This window comes from Camelina sativa, chromosome 17 (genome assembly GCF_000633955.1).
Source record: "Camelina sativa cultivar DH55 chromosome 17, Cs, whole genome shotgun sequence".
Classification (NCBI taxonomy): Eukaryota; Viridiplantae; Streptophyta; class Magnoliopsida; order Brassicales; family Brassicaceae; genus Camelina; species Camelina sativa.
In genome coordinates, this window is record NC_025701.1 from 24,582,986 (window position 1) to 24,601,783 (window position 18,798).

Here is an 18,798-nt window from a genome sequence, read left to right on the forward strand (position 1 = left end):
GAATGCATCTGTGTTATCTTGACAATACGGACATGNACGACTCTTTGTACAAACTTGCGAAGGAAAGTAATATTCCGCAAAGTGTGAGGCTTCTTCATTAATACTTGTGCCACAATAGAACCCTNCCATATGCTGGAAAATCGCTTATGGTCCATGATATATTATGGTTTTTGTGGTTTTGAACCATGATATAAGGAGTCTTTTAGTGTCTTTTCATTTGTTTCTAGATTNACTTGTGCCACAATAGAACCCTCGACTTTGCTTAAATTTTTAACTTTTTTCTTTAGGTGAAACATGTACCGCTCAAAAGGATACATCCATCGATATTGAACAGGGCCACCAAGTGCTGCTTCTCGCGGTAGATGAATAGGTAGGTGTTCCATAACATCAAAAAAAGACGGTGGAAATATCTTCTCAAGATTGCAAAGAAGAATGGGTATATTTTGTTCCAAATTGCAGATACCTTCAACAGTAAGTGTTCTTGTGGATTAGTCCCAAAAGAAAGCACCAATTCCTACAACATAGACAAAAGAAATTTTAATATTACTATTGATTATTAATAGATAGAAAATATGTTCATCGTTAACAAAGATCAAACGTACCTGCAACTGCTTCGTGCACATTTGTTGGCAGAAGATTGGCAAAAGCAAATGGAAGAAGTCGCTGCATAACAACATGACAATCATGACTCTTCATTCCTATAAATTTTCCTTCTCTAATATCAACGCAATTATGCAAGTTAGATGTATAACCGTCAGAGAATTTCACACTGTGGGTAATCCAGTTGAAAAAGCCACCTTTGAAGCCGCATTTAACCGAAATATCGGAACTGGGCATCTCCTGTTTGCCATTATCTCAAGCTCAGGCCTAGAGCAAATATATGGCAAGTCTAATCTAGACTTCAAATTGTCCTTTGTCTTCCCTGGAATATTTAGGACGGTGTTCATGAGGTTGTCAAATATGTTCTTCTCAGTGTGCATGACATCAAAGTTATGATTTAACAAAAGGTCTTTCAAATATGGCAAATCAAAAAGAATGCTCTGTTTATGCCAATTGTGATTTACACCAGCACCGNCAGGATTCATTATCTATTTAGACCTTCATCTTAGGTTGTTCTTCATATTAATCCTTGATTGGCCATCTAGAANGACGTCAGGATTCCTTGCTGCTCCAAAATCTCTAAACTGAGTCAACATGGTCTCACCATCTATAACAGGAGATGGATCATCGAACACTTTCTTATTCTTCTTAAACAAATTCCTTGAACGANTTTTTAATGAGCAAAATTATTTCTTACAAAGAGATTTGATTTAATAATTTTGTGGACAATCTAAACCTGATTTTTATTGCTGATTTTTAACCTAGAATTTTACAAAGAGATTTGGATTTTCTGGTTTAAAATTTAGATATTATTTGTAGTGAGAACTGATTTAATTTACAAAAGTGTTTAGAGTTCTAGATCTGTTCTTAATTGTTTGAATCCTAATTTATTGATTGATTTAATATTTCATAATTTCCTGAGAAATTCCCTAAGTCTAGCTTTTTTATCTTCTGAATTTTCACAGCTTTTATTTAATATTTTGCATTGCTTTTATTTTAATTCAATTTAATCTGTTTAGCATAATTGAAAAACTCTATAATTTATTGTGTAGTCTTGAGTCCTTGTGGAATTCGACCCCTAAGTACTGCATTGACCTCTTAATTTGAGAGAGTAGCTCTAGGGTTTAATTTGAGCATATCAGTCCACATTAATGCCGCTCGCATCTAAAATTTTTGTTGAGTTAATACATCATATGCTTCAACACCATGCTCCCATAACATTTGCTACTCATAAATCAATGGCTGGAGGAAGATATCAAGTGACCTCTTTGGATGCTCTGGACCGGGAACAAGGATGGAGAGGAACAAAAACTCTCGACGCATGCACAACAATGGTGGTAGATTGTAAGGTGTTACGATTACCGGCAACAATGAATATTGCCTTTCGTGCTTCCCAAATGGGTTGAAACCATCTGTACATAGTCCTAAGTAAACATTTCGTCGCTCAAACGCAAAATCCGGATACACTGATTGAAAATGTCTCCATGTTTCTTCTTCTGAGGGATGTGTGATCTTTCCTTCTTCTCTTATATGCTCTGCATGCCATCTCATTGGCTCCGCTGTACATTCAGATTGGTATAACCTCTTTAACCTGTCTGCTAAGGGTAAATACCACATTCGTTTATAAGGAACGAGAACCCTGCCACTTGTTTCTTGAAACCGTGGTTTGCGGCACCATTTACATCTTCTACGGTTTTCGTCTTGTCTCCAGTATATCATGCAATTGTCGATGCACACATCTATTACCTGATACGGCAACCCAAGACCAGCAACCAGTTTTTGAACCTCGTAGTATGAAGCTGGGAAATATTATCTTCAGGCAAAACGTCTTTCACAAAATCTGCTATCGCATCCACACAGTCCTCCGCTAAATTGTAGTTTGTCTTAATCGTCATCAATCTACTTGCAGATGATAAAGGAGAATGACCCTCTCTACATCCTGGGTATAGCGGTTGTTTCGCTGCATCTAACATTCCAAAAACTTTTGGGCTTCTAAATTCGGTTCCTCTATCCTATCTCCATCACCACTAGTCGACTGCATATTTTCCCTATATGCATCATTCACCATCTGGAAAGTACCTACACTAAATTCTATATCCGTTCTCTGTTCTTCTAAACTAGCAGCAATATTTGTTTCGCTAGTACTAGCATAATCCGACCGTTCTCCATGAAGAAACCAAATCTTATAACCAGTCATAAACCCATTTCAATACAAGTAATTCCACAATCAATCCAAATATTATGAGAATTTCGGCAAAGAGAACATGGACATTTCAACTTACATGTTTTCTAGCTTCCGGTTGCTGACAAGCCAATTCCATAAACTCGCCTACTCCTCTTGCATACTCATCTCTTAGTAAGTTTGATTCTGGATCCATCATTGGTTCATCCATCCACGATCTAAAATAAGAAGACATTTTTTCTCGTTTTTTATTTGGAGAGCAAGAAAAATATAGTAAGAACAAGTTTGTTTTGAGAATGAGTCCCGATACTTATTTGTAGAAATAATGTCCTTTGGAATCCGTTGAAACACGGTCGGCCATTCTTGTCGTTCAAACGGCTAAAACAACGGTTACAAAACGGTAACAAAAGATCGATGGATCACCGACAATTTTCAAACGACTATAATAACGGTAATAAATGACCAATGGAATACCGACAGAGTTGTGACGAAATAGTCTAACAGACTTAATATGTCAGTGTTCCGTCGGAATATGGTCCAGAATTCCCAACGGAACAAATCCCGTCGGTAATTCTCGATGGATTGCCAACAGATTACAACGGTTCAATTCTTGTCGTAAATCAGTCGAGAATCCATCAGAAATAGTCGATGGGATAAGGTCTGTTGGGAATTCCGTCGGAAATCGCATTGTTTTCTTGTAGTGGAAGTTTGAAATATTAGGTCTAATTAATTGCATGTTGTAGTCAATTAGGGTCAACCGTCGTTCGTGATAATGCTTAATTTTTGTACTCTGTGTGATCGATGATTATGAGAAATTTTCCTATCAAAGTGTCATCGATGATATGCTCGTACATATTTCTGAAGTTGCATGCTCGTAATATATATGAGTAATTTTGAACCAAATATAATTGTGATTTTCATAATCTTCTAAAAATTCTTTTAAATCTTGTGGCTTCTTCTTTGCCATATCCTGGAAGACGTCTTCCTTATACATTTCACCCATAAATGTAGCCGCTTACAAATCATAAAGGAGATAGAATTAAGCAATGCCCTATAGGTTGAGAAAAAACCCAAATATTTCAAAAGCTAAATAACTCAAGATATATTGGCAATTACATACTCCGTACGTAAGTTTGGTTTACCTTCCCTCCTCTATCTCGCTTCTTGCATCTACACAAACTAAAAACATTGATGATGATGGGTGTCTAAAGCTACAAGTTATTCTAACCAATATCAACTAAATTAGCATCAATTGATAGGTGCTGGTATTGTCTTGAGCAACTTGATATAGCTAGGAAGGAGACTTCAAATATTTAACACATGTCTCTCAAAGTGTAAGATATCTGGACCTAAGCAGCAGTAGTATAGAGAGTATTCAAGATTAATTGCATCACAGATAGCTGGAAACACTTAACATTGAAAAGTGTAGAAAACTCGTGTCACTACCAAGTCCCTTTCGGTCCGGGTGATGAGGGGACTCTCTTTGTGTCCTCAATATTTAAGGCTTTCCTTCTGCTTTCTCCTACAAGAATTACATTTTGTCTGTAACTTGTGGTGTAAGAAACCAAGGAGGCGTGCCTTCATTAACGGACTTGAATATAAATCATTGACAAATTCTCCTTGGTCTCTAACGGAACACCTGATTATATTTCATGGTGACTTTGTTTGATCAACAAAACAAAATCCCTAAATTGGATGTGACGACGAGTGAGATTCAGTTTGAATTTAGCTACTGCGGTAAACTGATCGGATAATGGAATGTTGTACGCACATTTTGAATGAGGAAGCAGAGATTAACTAATATGAGAAAGGAGACAACAGAAACCACCACAGTGATGGAGACTATGAGGCTGGTTAGATCTATCAAGTTGATGAAAACAACAACATCAGTTAACATATATGTTATTGGAGTCTATCTAGCAAGCGTCGGTGGAGGAATGAAAAAGAAGACAAATGGTCCATTATGATTTGACTAGTATATGATGAATGAAAGATCTAAGTTGTGTTTAATTTTTTTTTTTTTTTAATTAGTTATCAAAATTGTGGAAACAAAATCATTCCCTTTTCTCTCTCTTTTTCTCTCCCTTCTCTCTAAAAACCAACTTTCAGATCTAGGTTTTCTTGCCTCTCCGGTGTGCCCTTCCGGCGCCGGAGAGGGCTCTCTGTCCTCTTTTAGTTTTCTTTCTTCCTTCTGACATCACTCTTCCCTTCGGTAAGGAGGTCCTCCATCTTGGTCTGGTCACTCGGGATGGTGGTTCCGGTGAGTCTGTTCGACGCGTGAAGCGAAGATTCTGTTGGTGGTGACCGCTGGTGAAAGTTTTGGTGATGGTGCTTGAGGACGGCATCAAATCTGGAACCAGATCGAGTGTGGTTTCTTCGTGGGTCGTTCTTCTCATCCGGCGGTTCGTTGGCTCTAGATGAGTAGTGAGAGTTTCTTACTCCAGTTGAGACGGTTCTTTGCTTGGTGGTTTGGTGTTGTATGTCAGGTAAGGAGGGCGGCGCTTAATTTGCAGGCTTTGGATCTGCAAGAGGAAGGCAAAGGTGGGTAGATCTCTTCTCCGGCAACAGAGGAGTGGTTTGGTCTCCCAACCGATGCAACTGTGGCTTCTTTTGGCGGTTTGGGAAGCTCATGATCAAGTCGCGGTGGAGTTTTCTCGGGGTTCAGCCGTCCAATCTGAGCTGCGGTTGCAGCGGAAGTCGGCTGGGAGGCAGGAGGGTTGAGTTGCGTTGTCACGGTGGTTAACTGTGGAGTTTGGCAGCTTCTAGGCTCTCGTGGGTTTTCCGGGATGTTGGATAGTGAATTGAACCACCACCGTCTGCAAACTGCCATGATACTTGCTTCCACCGGACCGGATTGAAGAGTTGTTACCTGAAGGAAGCGGTTGTCGCCGAAGTTAGAAGGGGGGTGTTCGATCTGAGTGAGCAGGTTGCTAGGAACGGGACCTGACTTCGTGGAGCCTGTTATCGGTTGTCTGAACTGGTCGGAAGATTTGTAGCAGGTCAGGTGGTTTCACCGGAGAAGGAGAACTGACGGATCTGGGTTGCTTCCGTCAAGGAATTCGATCTGGTGAATCCGCCGCAACGTCGTCGATCTTGCAACCACCGGCGCTATAGTTCGAACAGCTGTCTCAGGTTGATCAGCAGGATCCGATCTTCTTTTCCGTCGAATCGTTTCCTTCGTTTTGTATCTGCTGGGTCTCTCTTGTATGTAATCCAAGGCCAAACCCATTTGGGAAAGCCCATTTTATTTTAATATAGTATATATTTTTTTTAAAAAAAGTTGTGTTTAATTTGTTTGCTGTTCTTTCCACTTGGTACTACAGCCCAGTTTCCTGAATATTTACCAGAACATCAGTTTAATAACTGAATATATTTGTTATTTGGTGTTTGAATTGAAGTATTAATTTTTATTAATTTTTATTTAATATATTTAAGCTTCATGAGTTATGTGAATAAGTTCCATTAGATAATGGTTAAAACAAGAGTTACAAAAGATGTCATTACTAGTCGATAATAGAAAGCAGGGAAAAATATATGAATAAGAAAAGTACAAATCTTAGTTGTTGGGGTAGTGAGAGGTGAGCCAAGAAGAGAAGTTGTGGAGAGTGGTGTTGTCGACTCGATATCCGGACTGGGTAAATCTCTGAAGCTGTGCCCAAGTGAAATCAGGGTACTTTCGAGAAGCATCTTCGCCTTGCACAAGTTCAGGAGGAGGCACGATGAGCTTGTCTTCTCTAGGACAGGAGAAGAACACTAATGACCTTCTCACTTTCTCCATGTTAACCACTGCCCTGTGGTAGCAGCTCTTGTAGTTTCCGTTTGACAATGCCTTTCACATTAAATGCAAAACAAAACATGAACATTGTATGATTGTTTATCAAATGGCAAAAATTGTAATTGAATTTCAATATCAATATAAATGCATAGACCAATCATTTTCTATTATTTGATTAGTCCCAAAAAGTATAATACTCATCTTTGCGGACAACAATTTATTCATCATCTATCATACATAACAAAATTGTATCCAATTTATATAATGAAAGTTTAAAATTAATTTTAAATATTATTTATCCTTCCACCAGGAAATGTCGAGGAATATCCCTGTTAAGTCAAAACACTGGCGTTTGCATAAAAGAAAATTTAAAAAAGTCATTACCAAAAAAAAAAAAAAAATTAAGTTATATCTAATATATGTGTCCTTGTTGAGAAAAATTGGTGGCCTTATTAATTAAAAAGAAACGTACCATGAAGGTGTCTCCAACGTTGACGACAAGAGCACCGGGACGAGGACGCACGATCTGCCACCTACCTCCGGCGAAGACCTCTAAGCCCACGACATCGTCTTGGAGAAGAACGGTTATAGCTGTTGGGTCATTATGGGGACCAACACCAAGGGTTTTGTCCGGCTGCTTGCACGGCGGATAATAGTTGCATCTAAAGATGGCATTTCCGTCTTCGAAGAATCTCCGGTAATATGTCCGGTCTTTTAAACCCATACTTATCCCTAGTAGCTCCATCAACTCCAGTGTCAAACCATTCATTGCATCACAAAATTCTTGGAACACTTGACTGAAACAAAACCAAGAAGTTCAAAGGAACAAAACAGTTAACCAGTTTCTCTTTAAACATAATAAAATCTAAACGTATATTAAATCGGATATCTTAAGATTTAAGTATCAAGAGTGCCCAACTAATGCTAAGCCCTTGGTAAGTTGTTTTCATTAAATTCACCACATGTAAACCACCCGAGCCAAAACTCAAGTGATCAAAGTGGTTCACGCGCTAAGTTTACATAGTGCAAACGAATATGGCCGTTGAGTACACCTTAATTAGCCCTCGGCTCATTATCATTTTTGCACACGAGAATTTCAAATAGGATTTTTGATAGCGTTAGTATAATGTATAACTAAAGTATATGTATGCCATTTATTTTACCCGATCTCTCGACGATCATTGCCTAGCCTGGATGTTAGAAATTCCTCAAGGACTTGGGGTGGACCCTTTTTAAAAGCCAAAGTCAAAGTCTCATTCCATGGAAGATTGGAAGAAAATCTCTGGCTATGACCCGCAGTATAGCCAGAGATATTCCCCGGGATTCTACAAGCCTTAAGCTTCTCATCTTTGGATAGCCCAAAGAACAAACTCGATGTCTCAAGCGCCTTCTCCGCCAAGCCCGACTTGAAGCCATGATTGACCACGAGAAACGTACCGTGGGCCATGCACGCGTCTCTCACAGCTTTAGCTGCAAGCTGTGTCTCGGCCTCATCGCCCTTCAAGAACCCACTCAGGTCTACGATTGGGAGGTCCAGGTCGCCTTCTGAAGGGGTCATGTCTTTCTCCGGCCAAACGAATTCGACTGGAACATTTGTTTGGCTTTTAAGTAAGGAGAAGTTGACGTCGGAAGAATTCATTTCTTTTGTCTTGAGTCTTTTTACCTTCACCATTTTGAAGGGATTTAAATACAGATGTGTACGAAGTTAATGGCAGTTCTTTATAGAATATATTACAGATTTTTTGTTTAGTTTTATCCTTTTTTCATCTCTTATCTTATATTTGGCCATAATTGTTATCAAATTCAAAACCATATATGGTGTTTGCTGGTCAAACGAAAACGCAAATCGACATATGTAATGTCTGAATATCTGTATAATAGTATTCACACTTCAAAACACAAATCAGATTTTCTTTTATGTTTTATGCTTCGTGTCACGTTTCGATTTAAAAAAGTATATATTATTTCCATGTTCACATACATACACAGATTTAATTTATATATAATAGATAATAAAATTTATATCATACAGTTCTTCTATAATAATGTGTACCAGTATTTATTTGTTTAATTGTTTAACATCTGGCACCTTTATTTATATCAAGATAAGAATAAAATTCAACTATCTTATATCTTATATAATATGAGAAGGTTTTTCTTTAACTTTATTTGACAATACGACACTTGGCGCTCTATATTTATGACACATGTCTTTTTCACTATTCTTGAATAAATTTTTTTATATACTTCATTTTATTTATATATTATATGGTGTATAGTTTGCTTTAAAAATTTCACATTGTTACAAAAATATATTTCTTCCAATTTTAGTTTTAACATATAATATATTTCTTAATGAAAGGATATACCATATAACATAACAATAAAACAACTGATCAAACTAATTAAAACAAAAAAAATTAATACTTTTAAAATAAAAATTGAAGCCAAATTAATTAATGATAAACTAATTTAAAAATATAAAATATGTTCTAATATATTTAAAAGATCACATTGTATTCAATAATCATATTATCATATATATTGTATTAAAGACAACTCAGAAAAAATAAAATGATATTTAATATTCTATAAGTACAGTTTGACTGTCTTTAAAACATATGTACTAAAAGAGAAAAAAATTGCTTAATCACCCCATGAAATAATAGAAAACAATAGTTTCACAAAATAACTTAATGATAATTATACTATTTATTTTAAAATTATTAGAAAATAGAGATAATATATCGAATCTAAAAACGTTAATTTTGACACACTTTTCTTTTTATGAATTTTATTCAAAATTTAACGAGAGATATAGTATAAGATATTTCATAAATTTTTATGACATGAGCCATATTTTCACATGCATCATCCCTAAAATATTTATATTAAGGGTGATTACAAGATTAGAGAGTAAACGCTAGAGCATATGATAAATTGTGAATACACATTAATTATTCAAAACAATCATTGGTGATTCTTCGGTTACCTTGAAAAACATATTGTCTAGATTCATAAACTCATTAGTATAGTACAAAATTCAGGTTTTAGAAGTTTAGTTTATTGATTGGATGAATTTGAGTCGGTTTGATTTTTTTTCTCACATATCTTATTTTAAAATTAACAAAATCTGATGGAAAGATAATATAAATTCAAATATAGGCCCTGATTGGTGAAGACTTTTAAGACTTTAAAATCATTTAAAAGTTTTAAAAGCATTTTATTTACCAATCAAACTTTAATGACTTTTTTATTTTTTAAAGTTTCTACAGCCACTTTAATTTTTTTCTTCTTTATTTTCTTTCTTTTTTTAAAGCTTCAAAATGACGCTGTAAATCTTTTAAAGCCAACAAGTTTAAAAACTTTTTTTTTCTTTCTCCATCATAATTAAAAACTCNCTTAATGATAATTATACTATTTATTTTAAAATTATTAGAAAATAGAGATAATATATCGAATCTAAAAACGTTAATTTTGACACACTTTTCTTTTTATGAATTTTATTCAAAATTTAACGAGAGATATAGTATAAGATATTTCATAAATTTTTATGACATGAGCCATATTTTCACATGCATCATCCCTAAAATATTTATATTAAGGGTGATTACAAGATTAGAGAGTAAACGCTAGAGCATATGATAAATTGTGAATACACATTAATTATTCAAAACAATCATTGGTGATTCTTCGGTTACCTTGAAAAACATATTGTCTAGATTCATAAACTCATTAGTATAGTACAAAATTCAGGTTTTAGAAGTTTAGTTTATTGATTGGATGAATTTGAGTCGGTTTGATTTTTTTTCTCACATATCTTATTTTAAAATTAACAAAATCTGATGGAAAGATAATATAAATTCAAATATAGGCCCTGATTGGTGAAGACTTTTAAGACTTTAAAATCATTTAAAAGTTTTAAAAGCATTTTATTTACCAATCAAACTTTAATGACTTTTTTATTTTTTAAAGTTTCTACAGCCACTTTAATTTTTTTCTTCTTTATTTTCTTTCTTTTTTTAAAGCTTCAAAATGACGCTGTAAATCTTTTAAAGCCAACAAGTTTAAAAACTTTTTTTTTCTTTCTCCATCATAATTAAAAACTCTATATAATTTTATATATATTTTTATACAAATCTTTTTTTATAGATTAATTATCAGTATTTTTTTTCTCTTTCTTTTGATATCCACTTCTCTTCACAAATTTATTATTTTTATCATCACCTTTGTATTTTCTTATAATTGTGTTTTTAATAAAATTAAAGTCACAGTTTTAAAAGTTTTTTTTAACAATCAGATTTTAACAGTTAAAGTATCTACAGCTAAAGTCTCTACAGCCAAATTTTATACAACTAAATTTTTACAGTCAAAGTCTCTACAGCCACAAATAACAGTTGTTACCAATCAGGGCCATAGTTAACTTAAAAAACATTTAGATGTAAGTTAAAATAAATTAGAAATGTAGTTATGTCAGAAAATAATTGGAATGTATCTATTGTTTTTTATCAATTTTTCTGATTTTGTCTATCTACATCTACACCAATTGACATGTTGGAGAGTTTATTTTTTTGATAATTAATTAAAAGAACATAATGAATAAGAATAGAGACAAGGACTGAGATATAACCCTCATCATAGAAGTATAACACATTTTAAGCATTCATATAGAGTTTCTAATTCACAAGAAACTTGTTTGGAGGCTAACTGAAGAAAATCAAACCGTAGCAACATATTGTGGAGTCAAAAAGAAAATCAAATATTATGATTGAGTTAAAGAATATATAAAGTTGTAAAACAACTCGCAAAAAGATAAATATTTATCCAATTATTTTTCTTTACAATTGAGACTAAAACATAATTTTTATTTATTTATTTTCATGGTTTCTAAGTTTCCATAATAATTTTCTGGTTATAGAGATCTTGTGAATCATGATATAAGTCTTGATCGCATCCATCTATTAAAGCTTTGGAAAAGATGTAGGAAAAGATGAGTTTTATCTGCTAATATTTGTAAACTATTTTCAATACTCAATTTTCATTTTGAATGTCTGATATATGATCTCTACACAAACCTCATGTGTGGTATATAAGACTATCTCCAATATATATTTTATTTTTTACTCTAAAATAGAGCTAAGTTTTTTCCAGTGTATCAATCTAATTTATACTCCAAAATAGAGTTAGTGTAAAAACGCAAAATAGCATATAAAGTATTTCTACCTTTTACTCTATTTTAGAGTAAGATATAGAGCACAGTTATAGCAAATGTTACTCTATAACAGAGCATTGACTTTAAAATAGAATTAGTGTAAAAACGTAAAGCTGCATATAAAGTACTCCTACCATTTTCCTACCAAAAAAAAAGTACTCCTACCATTTACTCTATTTTAGAGTAAGATATAGAGCACGGTTATAGCAAATGTTACTTTATAACAGAGCATTGACTTTAAAATAGAGTGGGCTTGTAGATGCTCTAAAAACCTAACAATTTATCAGAAAACAATAAAATCCAAAACAACAAAACTTTGAAGGATTTAATTATTTCAATCAAAAAAATTTCCTATATGTTTTGTTTGTTTTATTTTGCATCCAAACATTAAAAACCATATATATATATATATATATAAAGGAACACATATTAAACATTTTTTTTTAAAAAAATCATATTAAAAAATCCATTTCAAAAATATATTTCTAAATTTAAGATATATCATAATTAATAAAAATAACTCGCGCATCGCGCGAGCCTATTTCTAGTACATATATATATTAAAGTAAAAATATGCAATATACAGTTAATTATTCTTTTCCTAGTACAAACAGACTGTACAGTTCAGTATTTAGTAAATTCAATTAAAAATGAAAAAATGTGTTACTATATACAATCTCAGGTCTATGGTTGGGGAAGAGGAGAACATGGAAGGCACGGGTTAGGTGACAATGGCAGAGGTGACAGTAGCCAACCTTGTAGGCCAATTTGACCGGAGGGTAGAGGCTGGTCCAAATGAGGATGAATCTGATCTTGCTGAAGCCATTGGCATCAATGTTTGCCGCAAGTTCCCTTTCATTGCGTTTCCATCTTCTATTATGTAAAGTGTTTTCTCTTTCACCTCCTTTTGTAACACTAATAAGAAGAATTGTAAGAATTGATAATCCTTTGTTTTGGAATATAATTAAGCAATTGTTTAAAATTTTTAAATTATGATGATTAAGCAACCTTGATAGGGTTTCTCTAGTAGAAAGGTGATTTTGTTTAAAGTTGTTAGTGGATTATTTTGATTAATTTAATATTAACTATATGATTAGTTTAATTTTAAGCAATTTAATAGAAGTTCTGCGAGTGGAATTTCATATCTTTTTCAAAAAAAAAAGAAAAAAAAAACTCTCATATCAAATCATGTTGTTCTCAAATATCTACTTTTCACCCAAAAAATTATTGGAAAATTGTAAATTTTAATTCACGTTAATATTATTAATTTATTATGACTTCGATAGTTCGATCGTACACTGTTCCAAAAATCCCAAAAATACTATAGTAGCTTCATAAAGTCTCAAGTAATCTACAAAAATATGTTCAAGATTCGTATATTTTATGGAGCCAGGAGAGCTCTAGTACCATAAAACTAAATATCCTTAAGAAATCGTTTTTACATATGGAACCTGCCCTCTATTTAACTCCAACTCTCTCGGTACAAGGATGTGATGTGTTTTGAGGCTGTTACGATTATGATTTTGATTAAGATTTGGCTTCGCTTACCTAAGTTACCTTAATATGAGGTTTCTGTTCAAAATCTTTTGTTCTACTGGTTACATGAAAATTCACCGGCAGCTACCAGGCTTTGTTCTGGCTTTTTAAGCGGTTGGTTATAGTCAGTGGAATCGCGAGTCTCACTCATGAAAGTGTGTTCCTAGGTTGGTCACATTTGCTTTTATGAATGAGTGGGTTATTTACAAGCTTTCCTGTACTTGCCTTGAATGTGGTTTGACATTCTTTGTCATGTTTACTCCTCTATGGAGTCTTATGTTTGATCAGTTACCCCTTTTGGTGGGAACAATGGTAATGTAGGGAAGAAGATCTTCTCCAGTGTGGCTAGGTAATTCACGCTCTCATTTCATTGTGCCATGGGTTGGTGATTCTCCGATATTACTGAAGTTTCCCTATTTGACAGTTTCGTCAGTCATCGTTATGTCAGCTTCATATTTCTACCTTTGAAGACCACCTCAAAAGCAAAGGAAGGATGGTTATGTTTTAGCTATGTTGGATGCTTATTGGGGTTGAGTTTGTGATCTCCCCCCAATCTTCCCAGGGCCGGCGGTCAAAGAAGAAACTATCTCTATATATGAAAAAAGCTAGCTTTATATGGTCGACCAATTTATTGGTCGTTGGCTTTGTTTGTTCGACTTCTAGTAGTCTTTTGTATCCTCTCTGCGTGGATACAACTTTCATTTAAATTTGAATGAAATCTTAGTTTGATCAAAAAGAAAAAAAAAAACTGGATAAGATCAGGAAAACTGGGTTGCATTGGAGCTTATATCACATAGTTAAATTTGTACAACACAATGTGTATGATCTTTCTTGGTCAACATTTTGAATCTAGGAACACATATTTGTCTTTGCGAAAATGATATTGGTGAACATGTTGGTATCGTTGACATGGAACGACATACGCCAAAAACCAAGAACACATTTTATTTTTATTTTTAAAAAATATATAAAAACCCAAAATCATCTATGTCTTAGTTTAAGTAGTTTGTTATAAAAACTGTGTCTGATAGGTTAGGAAACTAAAACTATATCATCATTAGTTGAGTGTTTTCTTTTTTAGCACCGAAGTTCTCGAGTGTTGTTAAAATGAAAGAGTTGAGGACTAAAAAAAACATTAAATATGTGATCAATACAATAAAAACACAATGTTTCTTTCCATAACTTGACACCTCAGCTTCTGTATTGAAGCAGGTGTTGACACTTCAGTAAAAATCAACAACCTATCACATTATAACAATTAATACAGCTCAGCTTTTTTCTTACTTATGTGGACAAAGCAAATAAAAAACGCTTTGTAACACTGCGTTTAATCAATTCCTAAATTTATGTTCATCGTCGCCGTGATGCCCAACAATGGAGTACATAAACCCAGAAAGTTCGATTTGATGGTCGCCGATTCAATGAGGTATGTTTCCCATCTCTCTATTCCTTGTCTTTGTTTGCTGATGATGCCTTCACAAGTTAATTTCTGATGCGTCTTGTAATGAAATCTCAGTTTAGGCAAATCGTAGCTGGTTTTCCATCTCAGTTTTAAATTTGGCACTTATATATGAACACAAAAATTTCAACTTTGTTTTTAGTTCTGCTGTTTTCGAGATGGGCATACCAAAGTAATTGCAGCTGTCTATGGTCCAAGAGAGGTACTTGATTTGACCTATAAACATTTGTACTTTAGTTGTATATAATCCAGTGAATTAAGCGAATTGGTTTATTTCTGTCTGTTTTAATCTTATGTATCTATCTCTGTGCTTCCTCATATTCAAAACAAGAGCCTACAAAAAAAAAAAAGAACGATCATACATTGGTATGTATATGCTTTCTTGAGTTGCCAGAGTTTCTGCATGAGGTTTTTTCTATGTGATAAGTTCCCTTAAATCTTAATTGATAAATAAAGATGAATTGACATCTCTCTTGGCTGATTTTAGTTACTGATAGGTTTCAGCGATGGAAATAGAACACTTTCCTCATCTTCATAACGAAAAGCTCCCCCCTTGTATCATCTATATATAACAAATTGGTGGGTATGCAGTTTCACGTTTTAGTTTTCGCATAGGTTCTATACTATATCTTAAAAGGTTTAGCTATGAAGATTTTTAGGCATAGTTGCCTTTTAGAATTTAACCTCATTATTAAGAAAGGTGAAATTGAGCTCCTATAATATGGAACCCGTTTTATTATAAACAACATACAAAAGTTATCATACAAATAATTAAAATAAAAATAAAACAAAAAACATTCCCGTGGCATAGCGCGGGTACGTACTATCCTAGTATTTTCAATAACTTTCACTCATTTGATTGTGTTTTCTATATACAAATATGTTATTTATTTCGGAACTAACTGAGAGTTTATTAGTGAGTACTTTGGTAATGAAAGATCGGATATATTCAATACCCTATCGCTGGTAACTATAGCTAAAGTGAGAACAACATACGCTTAGGGATGGTGAATGTAATTCATTTCTAAGTACTTCAGTTTATTCGTTTTATGAGAAACATAATGTTAATCATGGGTTTATTGAAGGAGGACAAGAAAAATAAGTAAATGTAACCAATTGGCATCACTGCAAGGTTAATTTTTTGTAGGGAAATCATATTTTTAACATTCATAGTGTCACTAAATAACACTTTAAAACTGAAGAGAATTTCAGTATATGTAAACCACCAAAATAATGTTATTTTACACTTTAACCTTTAAATTAGTTTTCTTGTTTGTGCCGTCGTAAAAGATGACGGAGCAGTAACGTTCTTCAACGCAAAATAGTTCAATTCGGCTGGTTTAATTACTGTTAATTTCAATTTTGATTAATGTAATTTAATTTGTATTAATTTATTACAATTAATATTTTCAAAAAATAAAATTTTACCTTTTTCACTTATTCACCATCTGATTAAGTCGTGGAAAATTGAAGACCGCAACATATGTAGAGGATTCATTGGTTTACAGTGAAAAATCAATCGACTTTAATCAGATTTCAGTGGAGATGCATCTATTAAAAGAATTAACTTGAAGAGAAACAACGGAAAATTTTGTCTATGCGGAAGATGAATAGAGACAATGTATTGAATAAAAAATCTAAAAAATATGTAGTAAAAGAAGATAACTTTTTTTTTAACAAATAATAAACTCGTTAAAATTTAACTAAACCAACATTATAACTATTTCGTGTTGATGGACATTGTTGTTCTCTAATTTTTTATAGCGTAAAAACATGAAAACTAGTTTTTTTTTGACAAAAATGAAGCTTATTTTAAGGTTTAAATTGTTAGTACAGTAAAATTATTTTGGTGAATAGTGCTAGTGTAATTATTTATAGGTTTAAAGTGCTACCAAGTGTTACTAGTGACAATTTGAAAATTAAAAGTGTGATTTTTCCATTATTTATCATTTCATTAGTTATTATTTTTTTTTTTTGAATTATTAAGAGGTTCCGGGCCTAGGGCCGTACATCCCCTCAGACCAGGGACCAAAGCATTTTATATGGTTCCCTTCCAAGCGCCGTCCCTCGAACCGGCGACCTCTAGACTTTGCCATTAGTTATCTTATTTGTATAGTTTCTTTCAATTCTTCTTAGTTCAATTGTATCACTAACAAGATCTCAGAAATCAATTTCTCACTCACCTCTTTTTCTTTTCTTTTCTAATGTACAAACATAGTCTGAATACGTGTTGAAGAATTCTCCGCAGAAACATGATTTGGTATTGAACACTTATACAAAGTTAACTTAACTAATACAAAGATAACATTAAAACATTGAATTAGAATCTTAATCCTTTTAGCAGGAGTTTATTTTTCCCTTAAGATCTCAGAAATCCGTATGGAAAGGTTTGTAGACCTTGAGATCACTGACAATGCCAACTACTGATCCTGCAGCCGCGGCTACAGAAACGACAAGACAGGCCAAACTCAATACTTTTAGACAAACCCACCTTGTGCCCCATCTCTGAACATTTTTCTGTGCAATGTACATCTCGACAGGGAAATAAACCGTTAAAGGCCAAAAACCAACGGCCCCCAAGAGACCGAGTACATCGTTAAAGAAAGGCATTAGCATTGCGATTAACGTTGTAGTCATAACGAAGATCGTCCTCCACACGAGCCTGAATAGATTCAAATTGAAGGGCTTCCCTGGAATAAGTTGGATCTTTATCTCGTTTGTGATGAAACTACTCTCTGGATACCTCCTGGAGGCTTCCTTTTCGACAAACGAAAACAGTGGTTGGCAATAAACTTGGTAAGCACCGACTAGATGGACCACTATGGCGATATTGGCTATGTCAAGCAACCAAAACGGGTTTCTAAACCCTCCAGTAGCGAGGAGATTCCCGGGCGCGGAGTCCCCGAATGCCGCATACCCTACACAGCCACAGAGCATGTAGAAGAGTGTCGTCACTGCCACACTTATTAGAGTCGCTTTTTTCATCGTGTTTTCTTCTGAAGGCGGTGATTTAACCGTGTCCTGCACCATCATCAAATCGCCTCTGTTAAATCATGCATTCTCAAAACAAACACTCACACATAGATAGACTCGAGTAGAACGTACCTGGATTTCGATGAGAATCATCGAGTAAGAGTAGGCGAAAGCAATGTTTCCAAGAGACTGAAAGGTTCTCCAAACTTTCTGTTCCGGTGTCACTGTCCCAATGCTAACTCCAGTAAGAGTACCTTTCACTTCTTTGTTCTCTACCACTTTGGAGATACCGAGGCCAAGCCCGATGGTCGAGTAACCGAAAGACATGACTGTGGCAACAATGGACAGCCACCATAACTGATCAATATCCGGAATCTGAGAAAATATGATTTGTGAAATACCGAATGCAATCATGTAGGGATTGCCATTGACGGGACATGGAGCATCTTCCCCATTAGTCTGTTGACAACTCGTCCGTTGAATCGCTCTGTTTTTTTTTTTTATAATTCAAATCATAATTAATTAGTACAGGTCAAACAATAATTGAACCAAGAAGCAATAGGACAGAATCTGAAACCGTGACAGCGTTTTTGAGCCGTTCTTTAATTGATTTAATAAAACTACATTGACTTTGAGACAGCATTATTGAGTGTGAACCAAACTTAAAAATGACTTGTATGGACTATATTGAACAGCAAAGTGAGACACGCATCTACTTTTTGGACAAGTGTGGAGAATTAAAAAAAGAGTTGTGAAAACAAAGTTGTAACTTACATCATACTTATAGCTGATGCAATAGTGTATCCAATTGCAGTACCAAAGAGATTAAGATATTGCACAATTCCACATATTTTCATCTTCATGCCACCTGAAAAAAATGATACAAGATTCCCCTTTTAATTTAATAAATCTAACCATTAAAAAAAACAGAAATGAATTTTTTTTTTTTTTTTACCGAGGTTGGACTGAATAGCGTCCATGTAAGTATAGTTTCTTTTTCCCGTAACAGAGTCACCAGAGCGGTAACAAGAACATAGGAGGATAGATGTGTAATAAGTGAC

The 18,798-nt window shown here is 34.1% G+C and overlaps 2 protein-coding genes across 3 annotated transcripts in view; both read right to left on the reverse strand.

Annotated features, from left to right (window-relative positions):
* Positions 6,257-8,229, reverse strand: LOC104759779 (gibberellin 20 oxidase 5). The gene is made up of 3 exons (XM_010482666.1): positions 7,721-8,229; positions 7,030-7,354; positions 6,257-6,611 (listed from the first exon to the last, which is right to left on the reverse strand). Exons 1-3 carry the CDS (start codon positions 8,227-8,229, stop codon positions 6,339-6,341), a joined length of 1,107 nt encoding a protein of 368 aa, XP_010480968.1. The 3' UTR covers positions 6,257-6,338.
* LOC104757941 (amino acid permease 5) overlaps positions 16,989-18,798 on the reverse strand; it is a 4,077-nt gene continuing 2,267 nt past the window's right edge. Inside the window, exons 3-6 of one of the 2 annotated variants that reach the window (XM_010480735.2) lie at positions 18,693-18,784; positions 18,512-18,605; positions 17,870-18,224; positions 16,989-17,785 (exon numbers count right to left, since the gene is read on the reverse strand). In XM_010480735.2, coding sequence (XP_010479037.1) covers positions 17,132-17,785; positions 17,870-18,224; positions 18,512-18,605; positions 18,693-18,784 — 1,195 coding nt within the window. In that variant the 3' untranslated portion in view covers positions 16,989-17,131. The remainder of the gene's footprint in view (positions 17,786-17,869; positions 18,225-18,511; positions 18,606-18,692; positions 18,785-18,798) is intronic. The other variant, XM_010480737.2, reaches the window with a different exon arrangement.